At 39.8% G+C, this 19,951-nt stretch overlaps 1 protein-coding gene across 2 annotated transcripts in view; it reads left to right on the plus strand.

The window, feature by feature from the left end:
* CLIC5 (chloride intracellular channel 5) overlaps positions 1-19,118 on the plus strand; it is a 67,873-nt gene extending 48,755 nt beyond the window's left edge. For both annotated transcript variants that reach the window (XM_035322310.1, XM_035322311.1), the window contains exons 5-6: positions 13,522-13,703; positions 16,144-19,118. In XM_035322310.1, the coding sequence (XP_035178201.1) occupies positions 13,522-13,703; positions 16,144-16,311 (350 nt within the window). In that variant the 3' untranslated portion in view covers positions 16,312-19,118. The remainder of the gene's footprint in view (positions 1-13,521; positions 13,704-16,143) is intronic.
* Positions 19,119-19,951: the final 833 nt, after the last annotated feature.

Below are 19,951 nucleotides of genomic sequence, written 5' to 3' on the forward strand. Positions count from 1 at the left end.
CAGACCCTTTGTGGTGAGCTCCTTGGTGCTGTGGGTCAGCCCGTGTCATCCCAACAAACGGGGGCTGGTCTGCTCTCCATCACCATACAGGCATTTGGGAACAAAGCATCTTTCCCCAGAACATCTTCTTGCTTGTTGGGGAAGAGCAGCAGGTCACCTTGCTTCCTTCCAGCCTGGCTTTTCACATCCAAAGAGGTCAGGCTGTAGCCATGACACAGCTTGTCCCGAGCCTTTGATCCTTCTGTCCTAAAAGCTTCAGCCTCTGCTCAGCAAAGCTCCTGGCAAAGCTCCTGTTGATTTTAATGGAGCAAGGTAAAAAAAACTGTTTGAATGCCCTTAGATGGATCAGGAGTTTCCTTTAGCAGGAATCTTGGATCAGGCTCTAATTCAGGGCCGATGTTAATGCTTTACAACTTTTGCATAGATTTTCAATGTGCTAAATATATATATATATATATGTATATATGTGTGTCTGTGTATCAACTTGCCATTATTTTTTTTTATTTCTTCCTCTTTAGTTGCAGAATTTCCCTTTTCCACCACAAACCCCCACACCTGTCCGAGACCCAGCATGAGCCATAATTTGTCCTACACTGTGATGATATTAAGTTTTCTCTGTTGTGCAACCAGGATAGACTAGAAATAGCTTTTAAAATCATTTTAGAGAGAAGGAGTTGCTTTGTGATGGGATTTCTAGCTATGGAACGTCTCAAGATGACAGATCTTTAACTGTGGCATTTTGATGGACAAAAAAGCTATTTTAGAACATTTTAAACAAGTTTTTATGGCTCCCTCTGAACTGAGTACTGTTGGGTTCGCGGTAACTAAAGTGCCTGGCAGCTTTACAAAACCAGTCCTAGTATAAAAAAAAAAAAAACAGTCTTTAAAACATATGTAAAAGAGCTTTTCTGCAACATTTGTGGCACATAAAGTACCGAATACATGTTGGTGAGTGTGATATAAAGATTTTATTGCCATTCATTTGGGATGACCCATATAACTCACTCATGATATGTTAATAAAACTCTTTTCCACTCTATCTTTTTATAAAATCACACATATAAAGATCACTAAATCAGTGGTGATAGCTGTGTGTGAACTTGTTAAGGAGTGCAGCAAGTTGCACTCAGCGTCCATCCTAAACTGCTTTATCTCCACTCTGCCCAGTAATCAAAGACCAATTCTAAAATGCTCAGAAACAACATTTTACAGAAGTTTGCTGGAGAAAACTTTTTGAAAACTTCCCTGAAAATTATGCTGGCTGGTGGCCCAGAGCCATCAATATTCTGTCTGGTACCAGTGACAGGTTTAAGGACTGATACCTTTTGACCTGCCAAAACTAAGAACTGAAATTTTATTCCATTGGAAGGAAGAGGTTTTCAGTTTTCCAAAATGATAACAAACCGTCGTCTTAACCTCAGAAGTATGTACCTTACTAGGGAAAGTTTCTGAACTTTCCTATCATTTAGGTTTTTTTTTTCTTCCTCTAAGACCTTTCAACTTTTGCTAATTAAGGCATGAAGATATCCTGATGGAAATAGGAAAAATAATATTTGAAGCCAGTAGAAGACTAAAACTCTCTGTAAGTCCAGATGTGGTCAGACTGCAGGACCTCCAAGGCAGGGACTTGGTAATGCTGATTAGCACACTTAGCTGCAGGCTCTCTGGGAACAGTAAACATTTACCATTAATGTACTCGAGACATCATTTTCTGACACATCTGTGCATGCATGTTGGTGTAGCTTTGAGAGCACAGTATGCTATATGAAAGGAGGGAGAGAAAAAAAAAAAGAAGGAATATATATGTATTTATATACATATGTGACAGAGAATATGAAAAACCCTAAAAACTAGGTGACAACATGTGCTGAAGTCCACAAAGTTAATGGTGCGCTCAAATGACAGCACGTTCCCAAGCATTTGCTGAATCAGGGCGTATATGCACAGGCCAGGCCTAGACTGAAATCCTTGCAACGGGAACAGTAGTTGGCAGATGCTCTTCTTTAAGAGGGAATTATTTCCCCTGTGTGTTTGAATATTCCTCCAAGTGCTGCTGGCTGCACTGGGATTCTTTGTTCTGTTTCCCAGCCGAGCTCCCTCGCTTGCACACAGGAGCGGTAGCACAGCTGGAAATGGATTAGAGCAATCTGGCGGCAGCAGTCCTGGGAGGAATTAAGTGCCTCGCTGCTGGAATGGGAGGCCTAAATTACATTATTATTTAGGATTCGGTTTTAACTTCATTGCTCTGCTGTTTCGCACGGGTGGGTAACTCCACCGGTTGCAATATACTTGGTGCATCTTAAATGTGCGTCAAAATTTCACTGAAGTTATGGCATTACTCAGTAAAAAATCAACATCTTACATGAGCAAATGTCTAGAATTAAGCACCCAACTGGTCTTATGATCCCAAGAGGGTTCACAGGCTTATATTTAGCAATGGTAGAGTGAGCTATCACATGACAGAGAGCCCAGCGACTGGCTCCCAATTTTGCTGAAGTCAGTTTGCAAAACTGTTAGTAACTTCAAAGGGAGAAGGATTGGCCCAGAATCTGTTTTTCCCAAAACATATTTTTTTGTTTTATGCATGCAAATGTTCTTCATAAATAAGTGGGAAGAGAAGAATGAGACAACTGAAAATCAGTGTTGCTAATTTTCTTTATTAAGGGAGATCTTAAATAGTTGACATTTAGCTTGAAAACAGTGCTGGGAAAAAAAAAGGTGTCTAAATGAGAATTAGAGATGCAGTTCTTTTCTAATATCTAGATTTTTTTCTGATTGCAAAAAAAAAAAAAATTCACAGAGTCTGAGGCTAGAAGGACATTTTAATTATTATTATTATTATTATTATTATTAAGGTCTCTTGCAAAGCACAACCCAGTCAGTTTTGCCCATTAGCAAATATGTTAGTATTTCAGTCCTTTACGGTATAAGTTGTTTTGCATTTGAGCAGAGAACAGGAGAAACAAAAGTGTCTTTAATGCACAATGCCCCTCTCAGGGGAATTTATTGAATGAGAGCTGCTCAGGTGATGGCAATAGCTGGTCCATATTTTGCACTGCAGAAGGTGAATCCCTGGTGACTCAGACAGTCAAAGCTGAAAACAAATATTCTGAACCTTAACCTGGAGTCAGGATGACCCTAAAAGTGCGAGGAAGGCGTCTACACAGCAATACTTTATCCCTGAGTTCAAGGCATTGGTCTGCCTAATCCAAAGTCCAGCTCCTCCCCTGATATCATGATCAAGTCTTGAGAGATGAGATTTAATTGCCTTACTATTGAGTAGCAAATTCTCTGTGACACTGAAGGTGGCACAGGCAACCCAGCTCCATCCTTGTTACAGGACATTGGAGATGACATTAAGGATGTGAAAGCACCTAGGCTGTGACCTGCCCATGCAGCTTTATCCCCCTCCAGCCCAGTTTCTCCCATTTTTTTGCCAGAACTGGATTAAAACTACCTTTTCTTAGTCCTTTTATAAACACCTCAAGAAGTTAAGTCTGCCTCTGCTCCCTCCTTGCTTGTTCCTTAAGCAGTTCAGTGCTTTGGCAATGTGGAAACGGAAATTTGTCCAGCTTCCAGCCATTAGACCTCTCCATGCCTTTGTCAGTGGAGCTTTGCTCACATTGCTCACTCACACCTCACAGATATTTTGCCCGTGGGTGAGTGGCTGTACATATTTAGCCTCCTGGCCTTCTCTCTGATAAGACGAACAAATAAACTCTTCAAACCTGACATTTTGAGGCTTGTTTTCTTGAGAACTATATTTTTGTTCTCCGTTGACCTTTCTCTGGAATTTCCAAAGCCTTTTTTTAATCGGGGACTCCAGAACTGGGAAGAATGTTCTTAATACTTGTCACAACAGGGCTGTTGCAACAGAGGAAGTATGACCTCCCTACTGCTGCTTGGAGATTTTTTAGGCATCCTAACATAATTTAATCTTTTTGCTACTGCGCCTTTCAGAACACTGAAGCTGAGGCACAATCGCGATGATCCCTAAGTCATTCAGTGGGGCTTAAAACAAAAGTATCAAAAGCAGAGAAATAGTGGAATAAAACAAAGACATGAGTCATTTGTAATTCTCATCGTCTCTTTATATATATATATATCATTAATGATTTTTTTTGAGCACAAAGGACACATGAGAGAGAAACAGTAGTGCCTAGCCAGCAGAACCTGAGGATACCAGAAACATTAAAATAAAATAAGTTGAGGCTGAGATCTGCTAAGTGAACAGAGGGATTTGGGGACCCAATAAGCTTTAAAATTTCATTCTCAGATTCTGCTGGCTAGGCATTGCTGCTTCCCTCTCACGTGTCCTCGGCACTGTTTAAGTGAAATAACTTAGTTGGAATTGTTGGAGTGCAACTGGGATTATCCCACTGTAAACAAAAGGGGACTTTATTCCACTATACCTCCAGGATTTAAATAAATTAATCTTAAAGTTGGAAGCAGCAACGGCCTGTAGAACAATTTTCTTTGCTTAAACATTAGAACACAAGGGGTCCCCACAGCACTGTCACTAAAGCCCAGTTGCACGCTCTACCAGCAGCTAACTTTTCCCTTATTTTAATGCAGAAACATGTAGCTAATTTTTCTTTGTCAGTCCCCAAATCATCTTGTTTGCTCTGTGCTAGCAAACCAAAACTTCACACTCAGAGTAAACACACAGTATCTTAAAAATCAAGATACCAGAGTGATAATCTCATACTATAACTATATGGCTTGATAATGTGTAGGGATTTTTTTTTTTTTTTTTTTTTCCTCCAGGGTTCTGATGCAAATCAGCTGCTGCTTGTCTGCACTTGGTTTAGGGACACCTGCACAAGACTAGCATTGCAGAGGTCAGGATTAGGCCCTTGGGGACATGATCTAGAAGAGATTCTTGTCACTTATGTGCTGCTATAGGGTTACGATGATTTGTGAAATGCAAGTTAGGTACTGCCCTTCCTGGGGCACTTGTAGGCCAGTAGTTTTACATTCAGTTGCTTCCTGCCCTCAGGGTCGCTTGGACTCCTAGGAGACTTGGAAATGAACCTTGCTCTTCGTGTAACTCTAAGACCTGGGTTTTCTTCTTAAAAACTAGCATTTGAAGGTGCTTCAGTTGTGTTCATGATAACATTACAAACATTATATTTATTGCTTGCCTCCACATTAAAACTAAAAAAAGGGAAGGAATAAACCTGAGATTTAACCTAAAACTAAAACCAAGTCAAAACAAACTTTCTAGAAACTTGAAAATTACATGTTTAGTGTTCTTTCTGAAGACATTATCAATATACCTGTTTCACCAGGTTTAATCTGGGAGTAGGATGGGTGCTGTAACAAAAATAGGATGATACCTCTTACTTTTGTTGTAGTTACAGTTTATTTCTTTCTAATCTGAAACAAATATTCATGGCTGGTGCATTACTGCTTTTACCAATGTTAAGTTTGTGGCTGAAGAGTTCTATCATCCTTATTTTGTATATGGGAAGTAGATAGAGAATTTAAATCATTTATATAAGGTCATGTAGAATAGCTGGGAAGAAAAGTCTTGAACTCAGGTCTCCCAAATCCAGGTTAACTCCTAGCCTGTGGATCATTGTGCTCTGGCTGAGGGAAATTTAACAGAGGAATTGAGGTTTCTGCTCAAGTGTATAGCAACACGCTTTTTGTGAATTTTTACAGGTCTGTCAAAATATGCCAAACCTTTGCGATGAAGCTCTGATTGAGCAGTCCACATCCTAAAGGTCTGTAGATGGGGTAGGGAGGGAAGGGAAATTCCTTTAGTCCTGCCTTTTAACATTATCTATATATCTGCCTTGGACAGCTAGGTTAGACTAGATACCTAACATTTAGATAGCTAAAGGTAGACAAGGTGAGTCCCACCCATAAATACCTCAATAGATTTTCTGGTGTCTGATTTCTTAAGTTTGCTTTGGTTGTCTAATGGCTCTATTTCAGCTCCATGTTCCTCTGAGATCTGGCTGCAGTGCTCTTGGGGTTTAGCAACTCTATTTCTCTCAGTGGACATACACAGAATATATGTACCAATATACATGGAAAATATGTGCCTATTTATGCTTGGTTCTCCTCTGTGTACACAACAAGGTCTTCATTGATTCATTAAGCGAGTGGAAACAGACAGGAGGATTGCTACTTTTCAGCGTGGGCATTTACCTTTATTGTGGGAACATGCTCAAGTCTCTGTTCTAGTGAATATTGAATTATTTATCTTGAGTGGAACATCTTTAATAGCAGAGGTGACTCACCCCAGAAACTACCTTTGGCCCAGAGTTAGGCATCTAAATGTCTTGGATGCATGGGAGCCACACCTCCGTCCTTCTCCTTTTGGTGACTAACCTCTCATTTGCCTCTCAATATAGATCCTCCTTAGAGCTGGGGATTTTACAGGGCAGAAATATGCCTGGAAATTGGATGTTGCAACGCTCAAATTGGTGATGTACTTGCCCTTTGGGGTGTGAACCCTAAATATCTAAGTAGCTTTAAAAGAATGGCGGGTATTATCCTAACATCACTTAGGTGAACAGTGAAATTATAGTCAAAGGGTGGGATTCATCTTGCCCAACTTCACCTTCCCGAAAGTTAGGTGTCTAGTCTGAGCTAGTCCTTTAGGTTTCGCGTGTGATTTGTGCAGCAAGAAGGGCATGAGTCACCAGCTTGCATCAGGTGTCGGGCAGCTGGAGGGAATTGCCCTCCAGAGATGCTCAGAACCTCTGGGCAGAGAGGGAGCCTACAGAACCAGCTGAGAAGAGACACCTGTCTTTTAAATGGCTAAACAGAGGAAATCAAGGCAGCACTCAAATCTCCAGGGTTGTATTGAAATCACGGGGAGAAATATAAACTGTTCAATATGCAGTATGGTGGCAGTAATAGATATTGCAGTCGCAGCTCCTCCATGTGAGAAGGATTAATCTATCCAGATTAAAGTTACAATACTCTGTTGAGCCTGCCTGAAAAAAAAATGAGCAGGATGTAGAAAAAAGAGAGTGAAAATATGAATCCTTGGTCTTTAATCAGACTGTCAGACTAGTAGAATGATATTATTTTCTTACCTTAAATTGCTGTTTCTTAGCTGGTTTTCCTCTCCTACCAGAAAACAGTATTGGGTCTCATATAATATCAAACTCTGTGAATCTGGAAGTGATCAGGAAAGGTGGTTTGTTTTTTTAAAGGAGAAATAAATCTCAGATTGTTTGTGTGAGACTGTGAATATTTATGTACTGTTCCCTCTCTTCCCTCATTGCATATTTCACCAAGTTCATTTGCGTGTGTTACAGGATAAATCTTTCTGGAGGGCAGTGGAAGAAAGCAGTAAAAAGAAAAAGCATCAATCAGTTGTCCAGGGTAGCAGCAGGAATCATTGTTCATTTTTGTACGTGGATCATTGTTTGTTGAACTTGCCTGGGCTTGACAATTAAGAAACTTGCAACTCTGCTGAGGTCAGTCTCAAGTGATTTCAGGTGATAGCTACAAATGCCATCATATTGCTGGACCTCAATGACTTTGAAGTCTTGTTGTCACTGTGCTTTCAGTGGTATTGCCTTATGAAGAGGGCCACATATTTTACTTTGTCTTGGACAAAATATTTTGTGATAAAATGTTTATTTGACAAAAAAATACCACAGGAGATGTGGGTATTCTAAATTATGGTCAAATGTGACTTGAATGTTGTGAACAATGACTTTTGAAAAGAAAGTATTTTCTCCTAATCTTTTTGAAACAAAAGGTTTCTTCTTTCTCTTCCTCTTTTTCAATTTGGAAAAAAAAAAAAAAAAAAGAAAATTTTTAATTCAAAGATTATCAACATTTGGAAAGTCATGAGAAAATGATTGAACATGTAGGCATGACTTAAACAACCTAAAACAATTTTCTTCTCGTTTTTATGTTTGGAAAATTTATATTATTTTTCTTTAAGATTGTTTTTAAAATGTAAGCAGTTTTTCTCCCTTTTAATGGAGATCAAATGTTTTTTACGTTCAATTTGACCCAAGAATCAATTGTTCTTATTGCTTTTATTGTGCTGTCCATGATTTGCTGTAGTAACTAGCAAGTAAAATCATCCTGAAAATGGTTCCACTCAGACACGTAAAACAGGAGTCATCTCACCCAATTTTAGCTATTTTAAATTTAGGTAGCCAGTCTGCCTGTTCTCAAACGAGAGAGCAAGGCTCCTCTGGTGGTAATTCAGCTTTTTCTAGGCTACTATTTTAAGATGGAATGATTTGCCTTCCAGTGGCTCCTTCAAGCCACAGAGATTGGTGTTTATGTGCTTTGTCTGCTTTGCTATTTCTCCTTGTCCCAGCATTAAACAAGGAAGGAAATATTTGAGTTCAAGGAAGGGGAAGAAGAGTCCTTGTCTGACCTCTGCAAATGCAGTGGGTGTGGATGGTCTGAATCAGTTTTACTTTTTCCGAACCATTTTTCTTTTACTACTTTCTAGTTACTTTCCATTTTGCTTCAGCCTTATTTGACCCATAGAAAATAGAGATGGAAACAACCTATGACGCTGGAAGTTTTATGGCCACTGTTATTCAGGAGGTCAGATTAAATGATTGTAATAGTCCTTTTTTGGCTTTAAAAGCTGCTGGAGAAATCCTAACCCCACTGAAGTCAACAGCAAAACTTTCACAGGCTTCAGTATGTCCAAAATTTCACCCAAAGTATCTACTAATGAATCTTTGAATCTGGCCCTCCCCCTGACTTGCAGGACTGCTCCGTGCATTTACATTTTCCAATGTTTTGTTCAGTTGTGGTATAAATATTTCAAGACAGAAGGATTTCTCTTTGTCCTCTGGAAATAGTTGCACAGGCTAATAGTTTAAGGAAGTTTTTGCTTGAAGAGTTGAATAACAGAGCCAAATCTGGTCTTGGTTGAACTGGAGTAAATATGGAATAGCTTGTTGACAATGTGGACTTACTCCTCTTTTATGTCAGTGTAACCGAGAGCACAATTTTGCCAATTATTAGCTTTTGTTACATTATTTGTATTTCTGTGCATGTCAGGATTTGTTAATCTCATTGTTCAACATCAAGTAACCTTTTGCTGAAAACAGAGCGTCATTGTGAATTAGGTATCATCAGCTAAATTGAACCTCACCCCGTGCATTTGACAGATGGTAATACATTCATTAAGTGTTCTGTGGTTGCTTTGAGGTTGAAAAGTGCTATTTTTCTGGCTTCTAACTCAGAATTCGTAAGGAAAGTTGTATAAAAGCATACTTTTGAGGAGAGAAGGAAACTCACGGAGCTTGTGAGGTTTTTGTTTGTTTGTTTTTCTTACTGATAGTGTTCAATATTGTTGGGATGACACAGCAGGACTGTGACTGATATAAGTTGTCTTTGGCTGCATAAATAGCCCAGAACACAGCAGTGAAGGGTGAGAGAGGGGACTCCACCACAGATTTTCAATATCCACAGGTAAAACTTCTTGGAATTTGAATTTATATTCAATACATCACTGTGGAGGCAATGCATTGCTTGTGTCCTTTTGCTTAGTGATTTCACTGGCCAGAAAGATGGTTTCTGTGAGTTCAGATGTTTGCAGATGTTGCAATAGTAACCTGATGACAGGGCTCCCCTCAAAGGGCTGGTCGCATTTGGGATCTCTAAGATCATAGTGCAAGTCTACAGGGTGGGGAAGCAATTGGAGGTAGAAATTTCAAAAGCAGCAGAGAGCCACATTCTCAGGCATAGTTCCACTTGGTGTTGTAATATTGAACCCTCCACCCTGACATTAGCAGCACAATGCAAAGCTGAGATCAGCCACTTCAGGAAAAGTTCTCCATACAGCTGATTTAGGGTCACTCACACCAAGAACAGCAGGGAAAAGAAGGCTCCACTGACTACAGAGGAACCTCAGAGTCTTCAGTTCAAAGCATTTCATTTAATTTATGCACATTAGGGAAGATTAATACCAACAATTGACTTGGATGGAGCTTCAGCACTTATCAACCAACCTGTTCAGTTCTTTAATGATGTTACCATGAGGATAAATTGCGAACTAGCTGTCTAGCCACTTCTGAAATTTGCTGTGGGCAATATATTCACAAATGGAAAATTACACATTCTTTAGTTAGTCACATCTTTTTAAATGTCTTCATTCAGTTTAGTGTTGTGACTGGTATTCACAAGGCCTTGGTGAGTGCCTGCTACTCTCTGTGTTCTCAAAGGAGACAGTATATACTCATCCAGATTTTCACAAAATAACCATGGTGTGGCAGGTTCAGAGTGAAATCTTTCTTCTTCTTGGTTTGCTCTGCAATGTGAGCTGAGATAGCTCTTTACCCTGCAAGGGACCCAAAACCTTCAGAGCTGTAGGATGTTTTAGAGGAAGTTACTTCTCAGTCTTTGCTCATGTTTTTTCACCTTTCACCTTTCTTAAATATTGACCAGATAAGAGAGCAAATGACAATTAATTTTTCAGGCTTTTACCTGTGTTATCAGCCTTAAATGATGATCCACTGAAATAATTTATGGAAAGTGCAACAGTTCCACAGGAGAGCTGTACAGATTGCCCAGTACTCCACTGGTGGGATTTAATCTTGGAGGTCTGGGCTGACCACTTCGAAAAGGCATTTGGACCTCAGTCTTCCGCTTTTCAGAGAAATGCTCTCCCTATACCATTGTTAAAAGCACAGCCCTTCACACACTATATTTATTTATTTATTTTTAACGTATATGGTAAAAAATGAAAAACAGACCTGCTTTTGGTACCTCTCACTTGTGCAAGTCACCGGTGAATTCAAACCTATGAAGGAATTCTCTCACCCATACCAGTACGAGACATTCACTCTCTCTCTGAGATGTCAGGATCATAAGCCTCTGGCTTCAATGTTTTCAAGATTCTTCTATACATCTTGCTATTTCAAGTGTGGCTTTTGCTGAGCACCTTCTCAAGGAAACTGTGTCTTTACATCTACTGCATAGATAAATCTGAATGTGATAGGGCTCCTAGAAATTAGGATTAGCAATGTGGGTATTTGCATATGGATTTCAAAAAATGTCTTGCAAAATTTCAGGAAGTTTTAAAAATTCTTTAAAAATTCCACTCTGTGCACCTAAAGTCCTTTTGAAATTGCAACTTTAGGTTTGTAATTCTCCTAGCTTTTCAAAATGCTGTTATTCAGTTGGAAGAAAGGCAGTTACTCCCTTGTTCGTTGCCTTTCTATTTTCTGGCTGTTCTGGGACCTTTACTGGGATCAGAAGAGTTTTAATTAATTAAACAGGGTCATGGGTGTCAGAAGTAGTAGTCCTTAATTATCAGAATATGAGATGGTCCCACCTTGCAGTGGCTTCAGTGGGAGATACCAGGATCCTGTGGGTTCCAGCACAGCCTGTGAATGAGGTCTCAGATGTGTTCAACCCTGCACATATGCTTATTTCTGGCCTAAAGCAGTTGTAAGCAAGAGCCAAGTATGAATTCAGATAGATATTTTTCCCACTGTCACAAATAGGCTTCACTCCAGGCATTGTTTTTGAGACAACCATGACACATTTTGATGTATCAGTAAGAGGGGGAAAAAAAGGCACTAAAAAGTTCCAGAAAAAAGTTACATAAATCCATGTCACCTGTTGCTCCTGTCTTTATAAACACACATAACTGACCCCATGGACTAGCATGGTGCATCTAAAGTAGCACTTCCACTGGAAATATTGCTCAGATCACTCAAAGAACTGATGATCTTACTGGGTAAAGGGGATGCTGGAAAATACTCAGAGTTAAATCAGTTTTCTAAAATCTGAATGAGCAAAATTGAATTCAATTACAGTAATTTGATTCCATTGTCTCTAAATGAATTCATTGTAAGAGGATGTAGTCTGGGGCTGACCAAGAGAAAGAGATCTATTCAACAGGTGTTATGGGTCAAACCAAGATGAGATTGCTAAATCTTTCGAGCGCTGCCACATGGGGTAATATTACACACAAGGCAGTTACTACCCTTCAGCAGAAGTTGTGTGGTGAAGCACAGCTGCAGATGATTAAAGACACCACTGCTGGGATCTGATGGCAGAATGTCAGTGTCAAAATGCAATTTGAATTGATTAAATAAGGGATGGCAACACTTTTGTTTTACGGATGGCAGCACTTCAGTCGCTTTAGATGCTCTGCTTTCAGAAATAAAATTCTTCTCCTCCCTGCTATGTTTGTCGGGGTGTTTTCAGTTGGATTGCAGTCGTTCCTCCGGTCAATCAATTAAGCCAGGATTTGCCACTGTGTCTAAGAGTCAGCCACAAAAGAGCTGGTGTGGTTCCCTCCTGTTTGGCCAAGAGGCTTTAGCGGGAGCAAGGCACCAGGCAGCTTAATCTGACTTCCACCTCCTGCACAAGGTTTAATGGATGTCAGGGCAGCAGAGAAATCATGTTCAGTGGTGTTCAGCTCCTGCTTTCTCCATGGCCCTGTACGTGCCGCCTTTCCCTCTGTGCCAAAAACACAGGAGTGGCTGACAGCAGAGCCAGTAGAGCTACCTGTGCCAGCAACCTGCCCTGTACAGGGCAATCACGGCAGCCCTTTGAAGCTCACATTGTGCTCCATAAATATATTTATCTCCCTAGGCTTTGTAGTGCTACACCGCATGAGTAACTTGACACATTGAGTAGTCTCCCTTAAGTTTAAATAGCAGTAAGTTACTCAGAGATACAAGATTTTACAGGATTAGGCCTTAAACGCTGACTCTGGGCCAGGTCTGCAGCAGGTATAAATCACAGCAGGTAATTTTCACCAGCTGAAATTCTGGCCTGAAGCCCATGAGTCATGTTGTTATTTTTTCACATTGTAAATTCTTGCTGTTTCTTATTTTTATTGCTTTAGCAGTTTGGGGTACTTGTCAGGGGCTAGGACCCCATCATGCTTGTCACCCTTCAAACAGAGATGCAAAAGATCCTTCTTGTCCCAGAGTGTTTGCAGTCTAAATAACATGTAAGCCTAGGTACAGTCAGTGTGTACAGTTCAGTTTTCTGTAAGTATATTGTTATTATCAGATTTTTCTACTATCTTTCTAGTAAAGCACACACACACACATTCTGTGCCCAGGTTGATTTTTTTTCTAGTAAAAAATTTACACTCTGCTGTGCATTATGTCTAAGTGGAATTTAAGTCTTGAATGCCTTAGAGCCTGCAGCAGTGTGGAACAAGGTCTTAGTAATTGAAGTCCAAAGTCCTATCTCCATTGTGGCACTCCCTTTGAGACATATCAAAGAGAGAATTTGCACCTAAATGAACCTGAAGTAAGGGGAATCTTAACGATGGCTAAATGTCTCATCTGCTTTGTCTAGCTTTGTATTTAGTTTTTGTTATATTGCTTTTGTTTCAGTTATAATGTATCTTACAGAGTTAGCATTTTTTGGAACTGTTGCTGTTGCCTCTAATTGCTCTGAAAGAGTGTTGAGTTATAAAACTACAACCTTTTTGTGTGTGTGTATTTCTCTTTTTTATTTTCTTGATAGTGCCATAGTCACTGACAATGAGTGTTTCTAAATAATTCTCACTCTCTCCTAACCACTTATTACTTTTTGGCATAGCCCTTGAAAAAGGTTTGGTGAAGGCTCTGAAGAAGCTGGATGACTATCTGAGAACCCCACTGCCAGAGGAGATAGATGCAGACAGCACTGAAGAGGAGAAGGTGTCTAAACGCAAGTTTCTGGATGGCGATGACCTGACCCTTGCTGACTGCAACCTTCTGCCCAAGCTCCATGTTGTCAAGGTAAAAGGTGCCATGTGATGGAGAAAGAAGCCAGGGAAGTTCCCTGGTTCATACTTTATGAGGTTTTGTGCTACACACTATTTAACCCTCAGGTATTTATCTACTCCGTACTCCCTAGCATGGGTGAGCAAGTACACAGGTTCAGCAGCAGAGCTTGAAACACATTTTCCTCAGTATTTCTTGTAGGTTCACTTAAGCCACTTTGTATTTAATACATGGGGAAAATGTCCCATCACTAGTTAGTAGCGAAGACAACATTAAGATCTGGGTATCCTGTCTCTTTATTCTCACCCTGCTGCTGGTAAAAGCCATCTTTCATATTAATTCCTTCCCATTATTCTTAAGAGAGATGTCAAAACTTTAGTCAGTTCCCACCCATTTGTAACTTAAGAGACATTCCATCTTTTGGTGGAATATTTGTTCCAGCTGGTGTTTTACACAGAGAAGTTAACAAATCAAAGTCAATGCTGAGATCCAGGTTTTACGATGTCCAATGGTCGCTGGTACAGTGCAAATGATGTACATCATCCTGACTTCCAAATGTTACATTTATTTAATTTATCAGATTACATGTTTATTTAGAATAAAGCAAGTACCTGGCAGACCTTGGCAAGCAAGAAAGCTAGGAATTAAAGCCAAGTCATGCATCTAATTTGGCTCGGTGAGCCAAAACATAAACTGAGCCTAGAAGCTGACTGCACACATGCAAAAAGAAAAGAAAAAGGGCATAAGTCACCAGGTAAGAAATGTGATAATATCCTCACAGGTTTAGCTCTTTTTCTTTTTGACTTATCTTTGTTGGTGACTTTGGAGTCAGACAATGCAAGAACACTGAGTGGCCCCTTAATGGCCCCTGCTTCCTTGGGATAAAGTGAAAGATGTCAAAAGAGACTTAAAATATATCTCAGACAAGCATAATGATGGGATATTATCTGAAAAGTATTTTGCAGGTAGAAGAAAAGGGCAAAGTATTAAGAGTTTTTCACTTGATGAAAGATGGGTGCTGGAAGTTGTGAAAATCCTGACTTTAGTTGCTCAGCAGGTTTTATCTTCCCCATGTGTGTATGAAACATCATTGAAGGCAAGAATGCTTAATTAAATGCACTTTAGGACAGCATAAGGCCTCATACACCAAGTGGATCCTGGTAATAAAAACAAATCATAGTCATTTCTGAGAACATGACTGTCCTAAGAAATCTGAGATGGAAAACAGCTCTACCATGTGCTTTAAAAATAAAGGGGAACTCTGTGGCACATATGTATGTAATTTATGCTCAGGAACAATTTTATACTGTCAGAAAAATTAGAGATTGGAAGCACTCATTAAATCAGCTAATCCATCCCTTCCTATCAGCTAGTTCATTCTGTCACCACAGGATTATTCTATACAGTATATTCTTACAGGAATATTGAAATGTCCCAATCCAACTTAACCAGCCAACTAGCTTTAAACACAGATTAGTCCCATTGACTTCAACGGACTATACAGGTGCTTAAAATTAAGTATGCACTTTAATATTTTGCTGAATAAGGGCCCGAGTGTTTTTAGAAATTGAAAATTTCACTTGATAGACAATTTCCGAGTCTAACAGGTCTTGAAATAATCATTTTCTCCCCCCAGTTTATCCTAATAGTCCTGTTTATAATGTCTGCTAAATCATCTTGGTTTCTCAATCATGGTACCCATACCACCCTGAATATTTCCTTTTCAAGAACACAGATAAAGCCTTCCAGCAGCTGTAGGTGGTTATATCTTCTGATTTCACTGGCCAAATAAAATAAATTACATATATAACAAATACAAATATAGTAAATCTATAACGTAGTGTAATGTTAAATAGAATCATTAATATTAAAATGTTATGTATTAGTGGTTACTAATGCCTTTCCTTAAATTTATTATGTTTTTTTTGTGATTTAGCTATAAGATCCCTTACTTGGCATCTCAGAATTAAGAGGTGATGTGCATAAAGTGGATGGAAAACACTAGAGAACAATACAATATAATTAATGAATTTTAGGTACCATAAAAGGTACAATTTGGTGATGGTTGCCAGGCAATTGTATTAGAGTGTCCTTATGTCAAGTAGTATCCTTGCAAGAAACAGGATGACTAATGGTCACTTTTCAAGCTGTTATAAGCCCGTGTGTCCCTGAGCATTTAAAGAGCATAGAATTATAGAATTGTTTGGGTTGGAAGGAACCCTTAAAGACCATGGGCAGGGGCATCTTTCGTTAAACCAGTTTGCTCAAAGCCCTGTCCAACCCAATAACGGAATCCACAGTTTCTCTGGGCAACCCATTCTATTATCTCACTTCCCATTTCTCTCTTTTGCTGTTAATTATACTACAAGAAAGAGTAAGAAGCTCTCTAAAATGAACTCTGGAAATATATTACCACCAGGATTTTTTTTTTCTCTCTCTTTTGTCTTTGGTTTAGATTGTTGCAAAGAAATACCGCAACTTTGAGTTCCCAACAGAGATGACAGGCCTTTGGCGGTACCTGAAGAATGCATATGCCAGGGATGAATTCACCAACACCTGTGCAGCAGACAAAGAAATTGAGCAAGCCTATGCAGATGTGGCCAAGCGGCTCAGCAAGTCCTAACTGACCCCAGCAGCGGCTCAGCATCCCTGGGGGATTCCCGTTTTACAGACACTTCTCCTTGTTGCCTTAAGATATATTTTATCATTATGCTATCTGGTTGGCATCCCTATGACTTCACCTGTTCAAGTGTATTGGTCAGGAAAAATCTGCCTCTCACTGGGGAAAGGAGAAGGCAGCTCTAGTGTGGGGGGTGGAGACCCTTTGAAATCTGAACCTACGATCTGGCACAACTAGTATTACTCATAATCAGTATTGGAAATGAGTCCACTTTATTAGTTCCTTGTTTCATGTTGGGGTATATCAGCACCTGTTTTCTTTGGAGTTTTGAAAATATGATATTAGCTGAAATACCAAGCAAGTCAGCTAGGGACACGTAGAACTGGTTCTTCTGCAGGCTATTTCAAGGATGCTTTTTTCCAGTGCTATTGAAATTCTTGAGGCAGGAACAAAATATGAGAGAGGGAAAAAAAAAAAGAGTCTGACCCTAAAGGAGTAATGCTCTTAGCAGTTATATTAAAAAAAAAAAAAACTCTGAATGCATTTTTTGTCTTAGCAGGCCCAAGAGTTTATAGGGTATTTATTTTTAACTTGGCGCAAGAGGGGGAAGCCTGAGTGAATATGTCAGACTTGCAGATGCTACTTTGCATAAAATTTGCATGATGCTTCTGGATCCAAAAGTTTAAAGTAAAAGAGCAATTGAGCAGGCAGCCCTTGGAAGAGTGGTGCTAATGCCAAAATACCCAGTGGATCTGCTAGTTGGTAGAGACAGCACTAACAGGGGCAGCATATTGAGTCAAGCCCATAGCCAGAATTGGCACAGCTAACCAAACCACGTAGGATATCATCGTCTTGACTGTATGGCTGCCAGTTCCTTTATACTGCTATCTTGGGAAACGTGGATAGGCAGGAGCAAGCTGTTGCTGCATACGAATTCCAGACAGGGGAAGCACTTTCCTCGCTTTGGGCTCCAGATGGGGTCACCTTCAAGCGCTCATCATCTTACCAGGGAGCTGTACACTCTGATAGCCTCAAAGAGGGCAGGCTGAAGCAGAGAGGAGGCACATTTCCAGCCAGAAAGTTGGCAAGCACACTAGCAGGAAGCCACGCATGATGCCTTAGTCCCACTTCTCCAAGGTTCACCTGTGCAGGTTAAATGATTCTGGATTGGTTTCTGTAAGCTGATTATTTTGTTCTGTCTGGAGCATCTGCCTGAAATGATCTGCTTTGGAGTAGTGATTATTTGCACATTACTGTAGCAAATCCAGAATGACAGCTCTTTCGCATAAAACTCTCATGCCCTAATATGTATCATAGTGTACATGGCTCTCAGTTTTCAGTTTGGGAACATTTATGATTGCTTTCAAAGATGAAATAAAGCTGAGCTCTCACCTGGTGTGGCTCTCCTTCTGATCAGAGCTGTAGAGAGCTGTGCTGGTTTGAGGGGACCCGCAAACTGGTGAGCTGAGACCATGGGGAAACCTTACAAGAAACCTGTTTGCAGCCAGAGAGCCAGAGGACTGAAGAGAGCACATAAAGCCAGCCTCTGCTGTGTGACAGCGGTGATGATCTGAAGCCATCCCATTGCTTTGGTGAGACGACTCCACTTTTCACTCTAACCCAGCTGGGAGCAGAGTGCTGCTTGTTGACTATGAAGATAGTTTGCGGCTGACTATTGTTTTGCATGCAGTGATCAATTTGTTCTGAACTTTCCAAAACCTCCGGAAAAAATCCATGAACTCCCAAGTCTTCCCCTAGAATGGGACATTGTAAAAGCGGCAAGACTGGAGGGCAAAGGCTTGCACTCTTTCAAATATTGCTGAGAAATCAGCTGGCTCAGAGAACACTAACAGCAGCCAGAAAAATCTAATGAGATTAGAAGTGTCTGCACAAGCACATGTGGCTCGTTAAAAACATTTCTTCATGAGTTTGGAATTATTTGTGATTTTTTTTTTTTTTTTAAATTAAGGCAATTATTTATTTATTTATTTTAATCCACTTGGTCCTTTCCGTCTGTCTTTTGGTTTTTGTTTTCACTCAGCACACTGGGCAAGATGGCTCTGTCAGTTTAGCAGAGTGCTATTAGCAGTGCTGTGCAAATTTTGTTTCAGGTGAAAAGTCTGCTGTGTGATTGATGGTCACTGGGATTTTTTCACTGTCAGTATGATTTGGCAAGGAGCATGCCGAACAAAATCTACATTTTTCCTCAGTTGTCATTCTCCAGATTTGCACTTCAGTTAGTGGCGTTGCTTAATCACAGTGGTGGTGATCTTTGAATGAAGATGCAGAGGCAGACACGGCTTCTTGCTCTATGCTCACTGCATTTAGCGCCCTAACGAAGATTGTACAAACATGCAGCAGAGGCAGTCAGGATAAATGAACCAGTTCAGGGGCTGTCCTGATTTCTTCTGTCTCCGGATCTTCACCAGTTTGCTGAATCCTGTTCTGAAATGCTCGAATCTGTCTTACTTCAGCTTTGCTAGAAGAGGGCCAAATCACAATCAGTTGATCTCAGCAACCTCAAATTACATCTGTTTTTCTAGAACGTCGTTTAAAAATGGTTCGGCTTATACCAAAGAGAAAATGAGCTGTTGGCACAATGAGATTTTTGTAAGATGGTTTGCCTTAAAATATCTTAAAATCTTTTTTGGATTTCATTATAAAACTGAAAATCCCCTAACTACCTTCCTTTCAATCACTAATATAAAACCAAAATATTTTCACTTTTCTAGCAACACCACACACACAAAAAGTCTGGACAAATGTATTGATGGATATGAGAAGGTAAAAATTAAACTCGTTTCCCATCAGCTGCAGTGCCCATTCTGTGGTTATTCAAGTCTCACTCTGCATCCTAGCTTTGCGTTTTATTCATAACTCTATTGTAGGCTGATGCAAGATTATGGACAGGTTCAGGCATTCCCTGACCTTTGTTTGGGTTTGAAATCCAGGCTCATGCTTTTAGATCTGTAATTTCTGCTCACCTTTGTGCTTTTTGGCTTCAGCCATAGTCAGAAGCAGGAAATACTGGAAATCCTACATAGAAAAGTGTGCTGCTAAGATTTTGAGCCCCGTTCTCAAGACTGAGGATCCATCACCAGTGAGGTTTTAAAGGGCTCCAGACTCCTTTATGCAGGGTATTTTTGGTGACCTTCCATTGTATTTAGAATTATAAGTTATAAATATTAATCATACAGGATTGTATGTCTACATTGGCAAGGCAGCATTTCTGAAAAGAATCTAAGTGACAAGACAGACATTGCAGATTTACAATAACTTTGTTCATAAATTTTTTGCAAGATGTAAAGAAAGACATAGTGCAGAGGGGGAAGAAGCCAACAATGTGGATTTAATCATCTACATTTCAGAAATGCAGACCAAATGTCTGTAAAGATGTCCATTTCATCCAAACATTTCTTAGATATTTATTTCAAAGCTCCCTGTTCAGTCAATCCAACACTCCATTCATATTGGAACTAATATTGATTTTTCTTCTATTAACAGTGATATGGGAGTGCTAGAGGATCCCATATACAAGTTATTCTCATTTTTTTGTTAACCTTTTTGAATTGCCAAGAGGTCATCTTGCTGTACAGGTAAGACCAAGGGAGTATCTGTCTCAAGACTGTTTAAAAGAGAGCTT

The sequence above is a fragment of the Oxyura jamaicensis genome, chromosome 3 (assembly GCF_011077185.1).
Source record: "Oxyura jamaicensis isolate SHBP4307 breed ruddy duck chromosome 3, BPBGC_Ojam_1.0, whole genome shotgun sequence".
Classification (NCBI taxonomy): Eukaryota; Metazoa; Chordata; class Aves; order Anseriformes; family Anatidae; genus Oxyura; species Oxyura jamaicensis.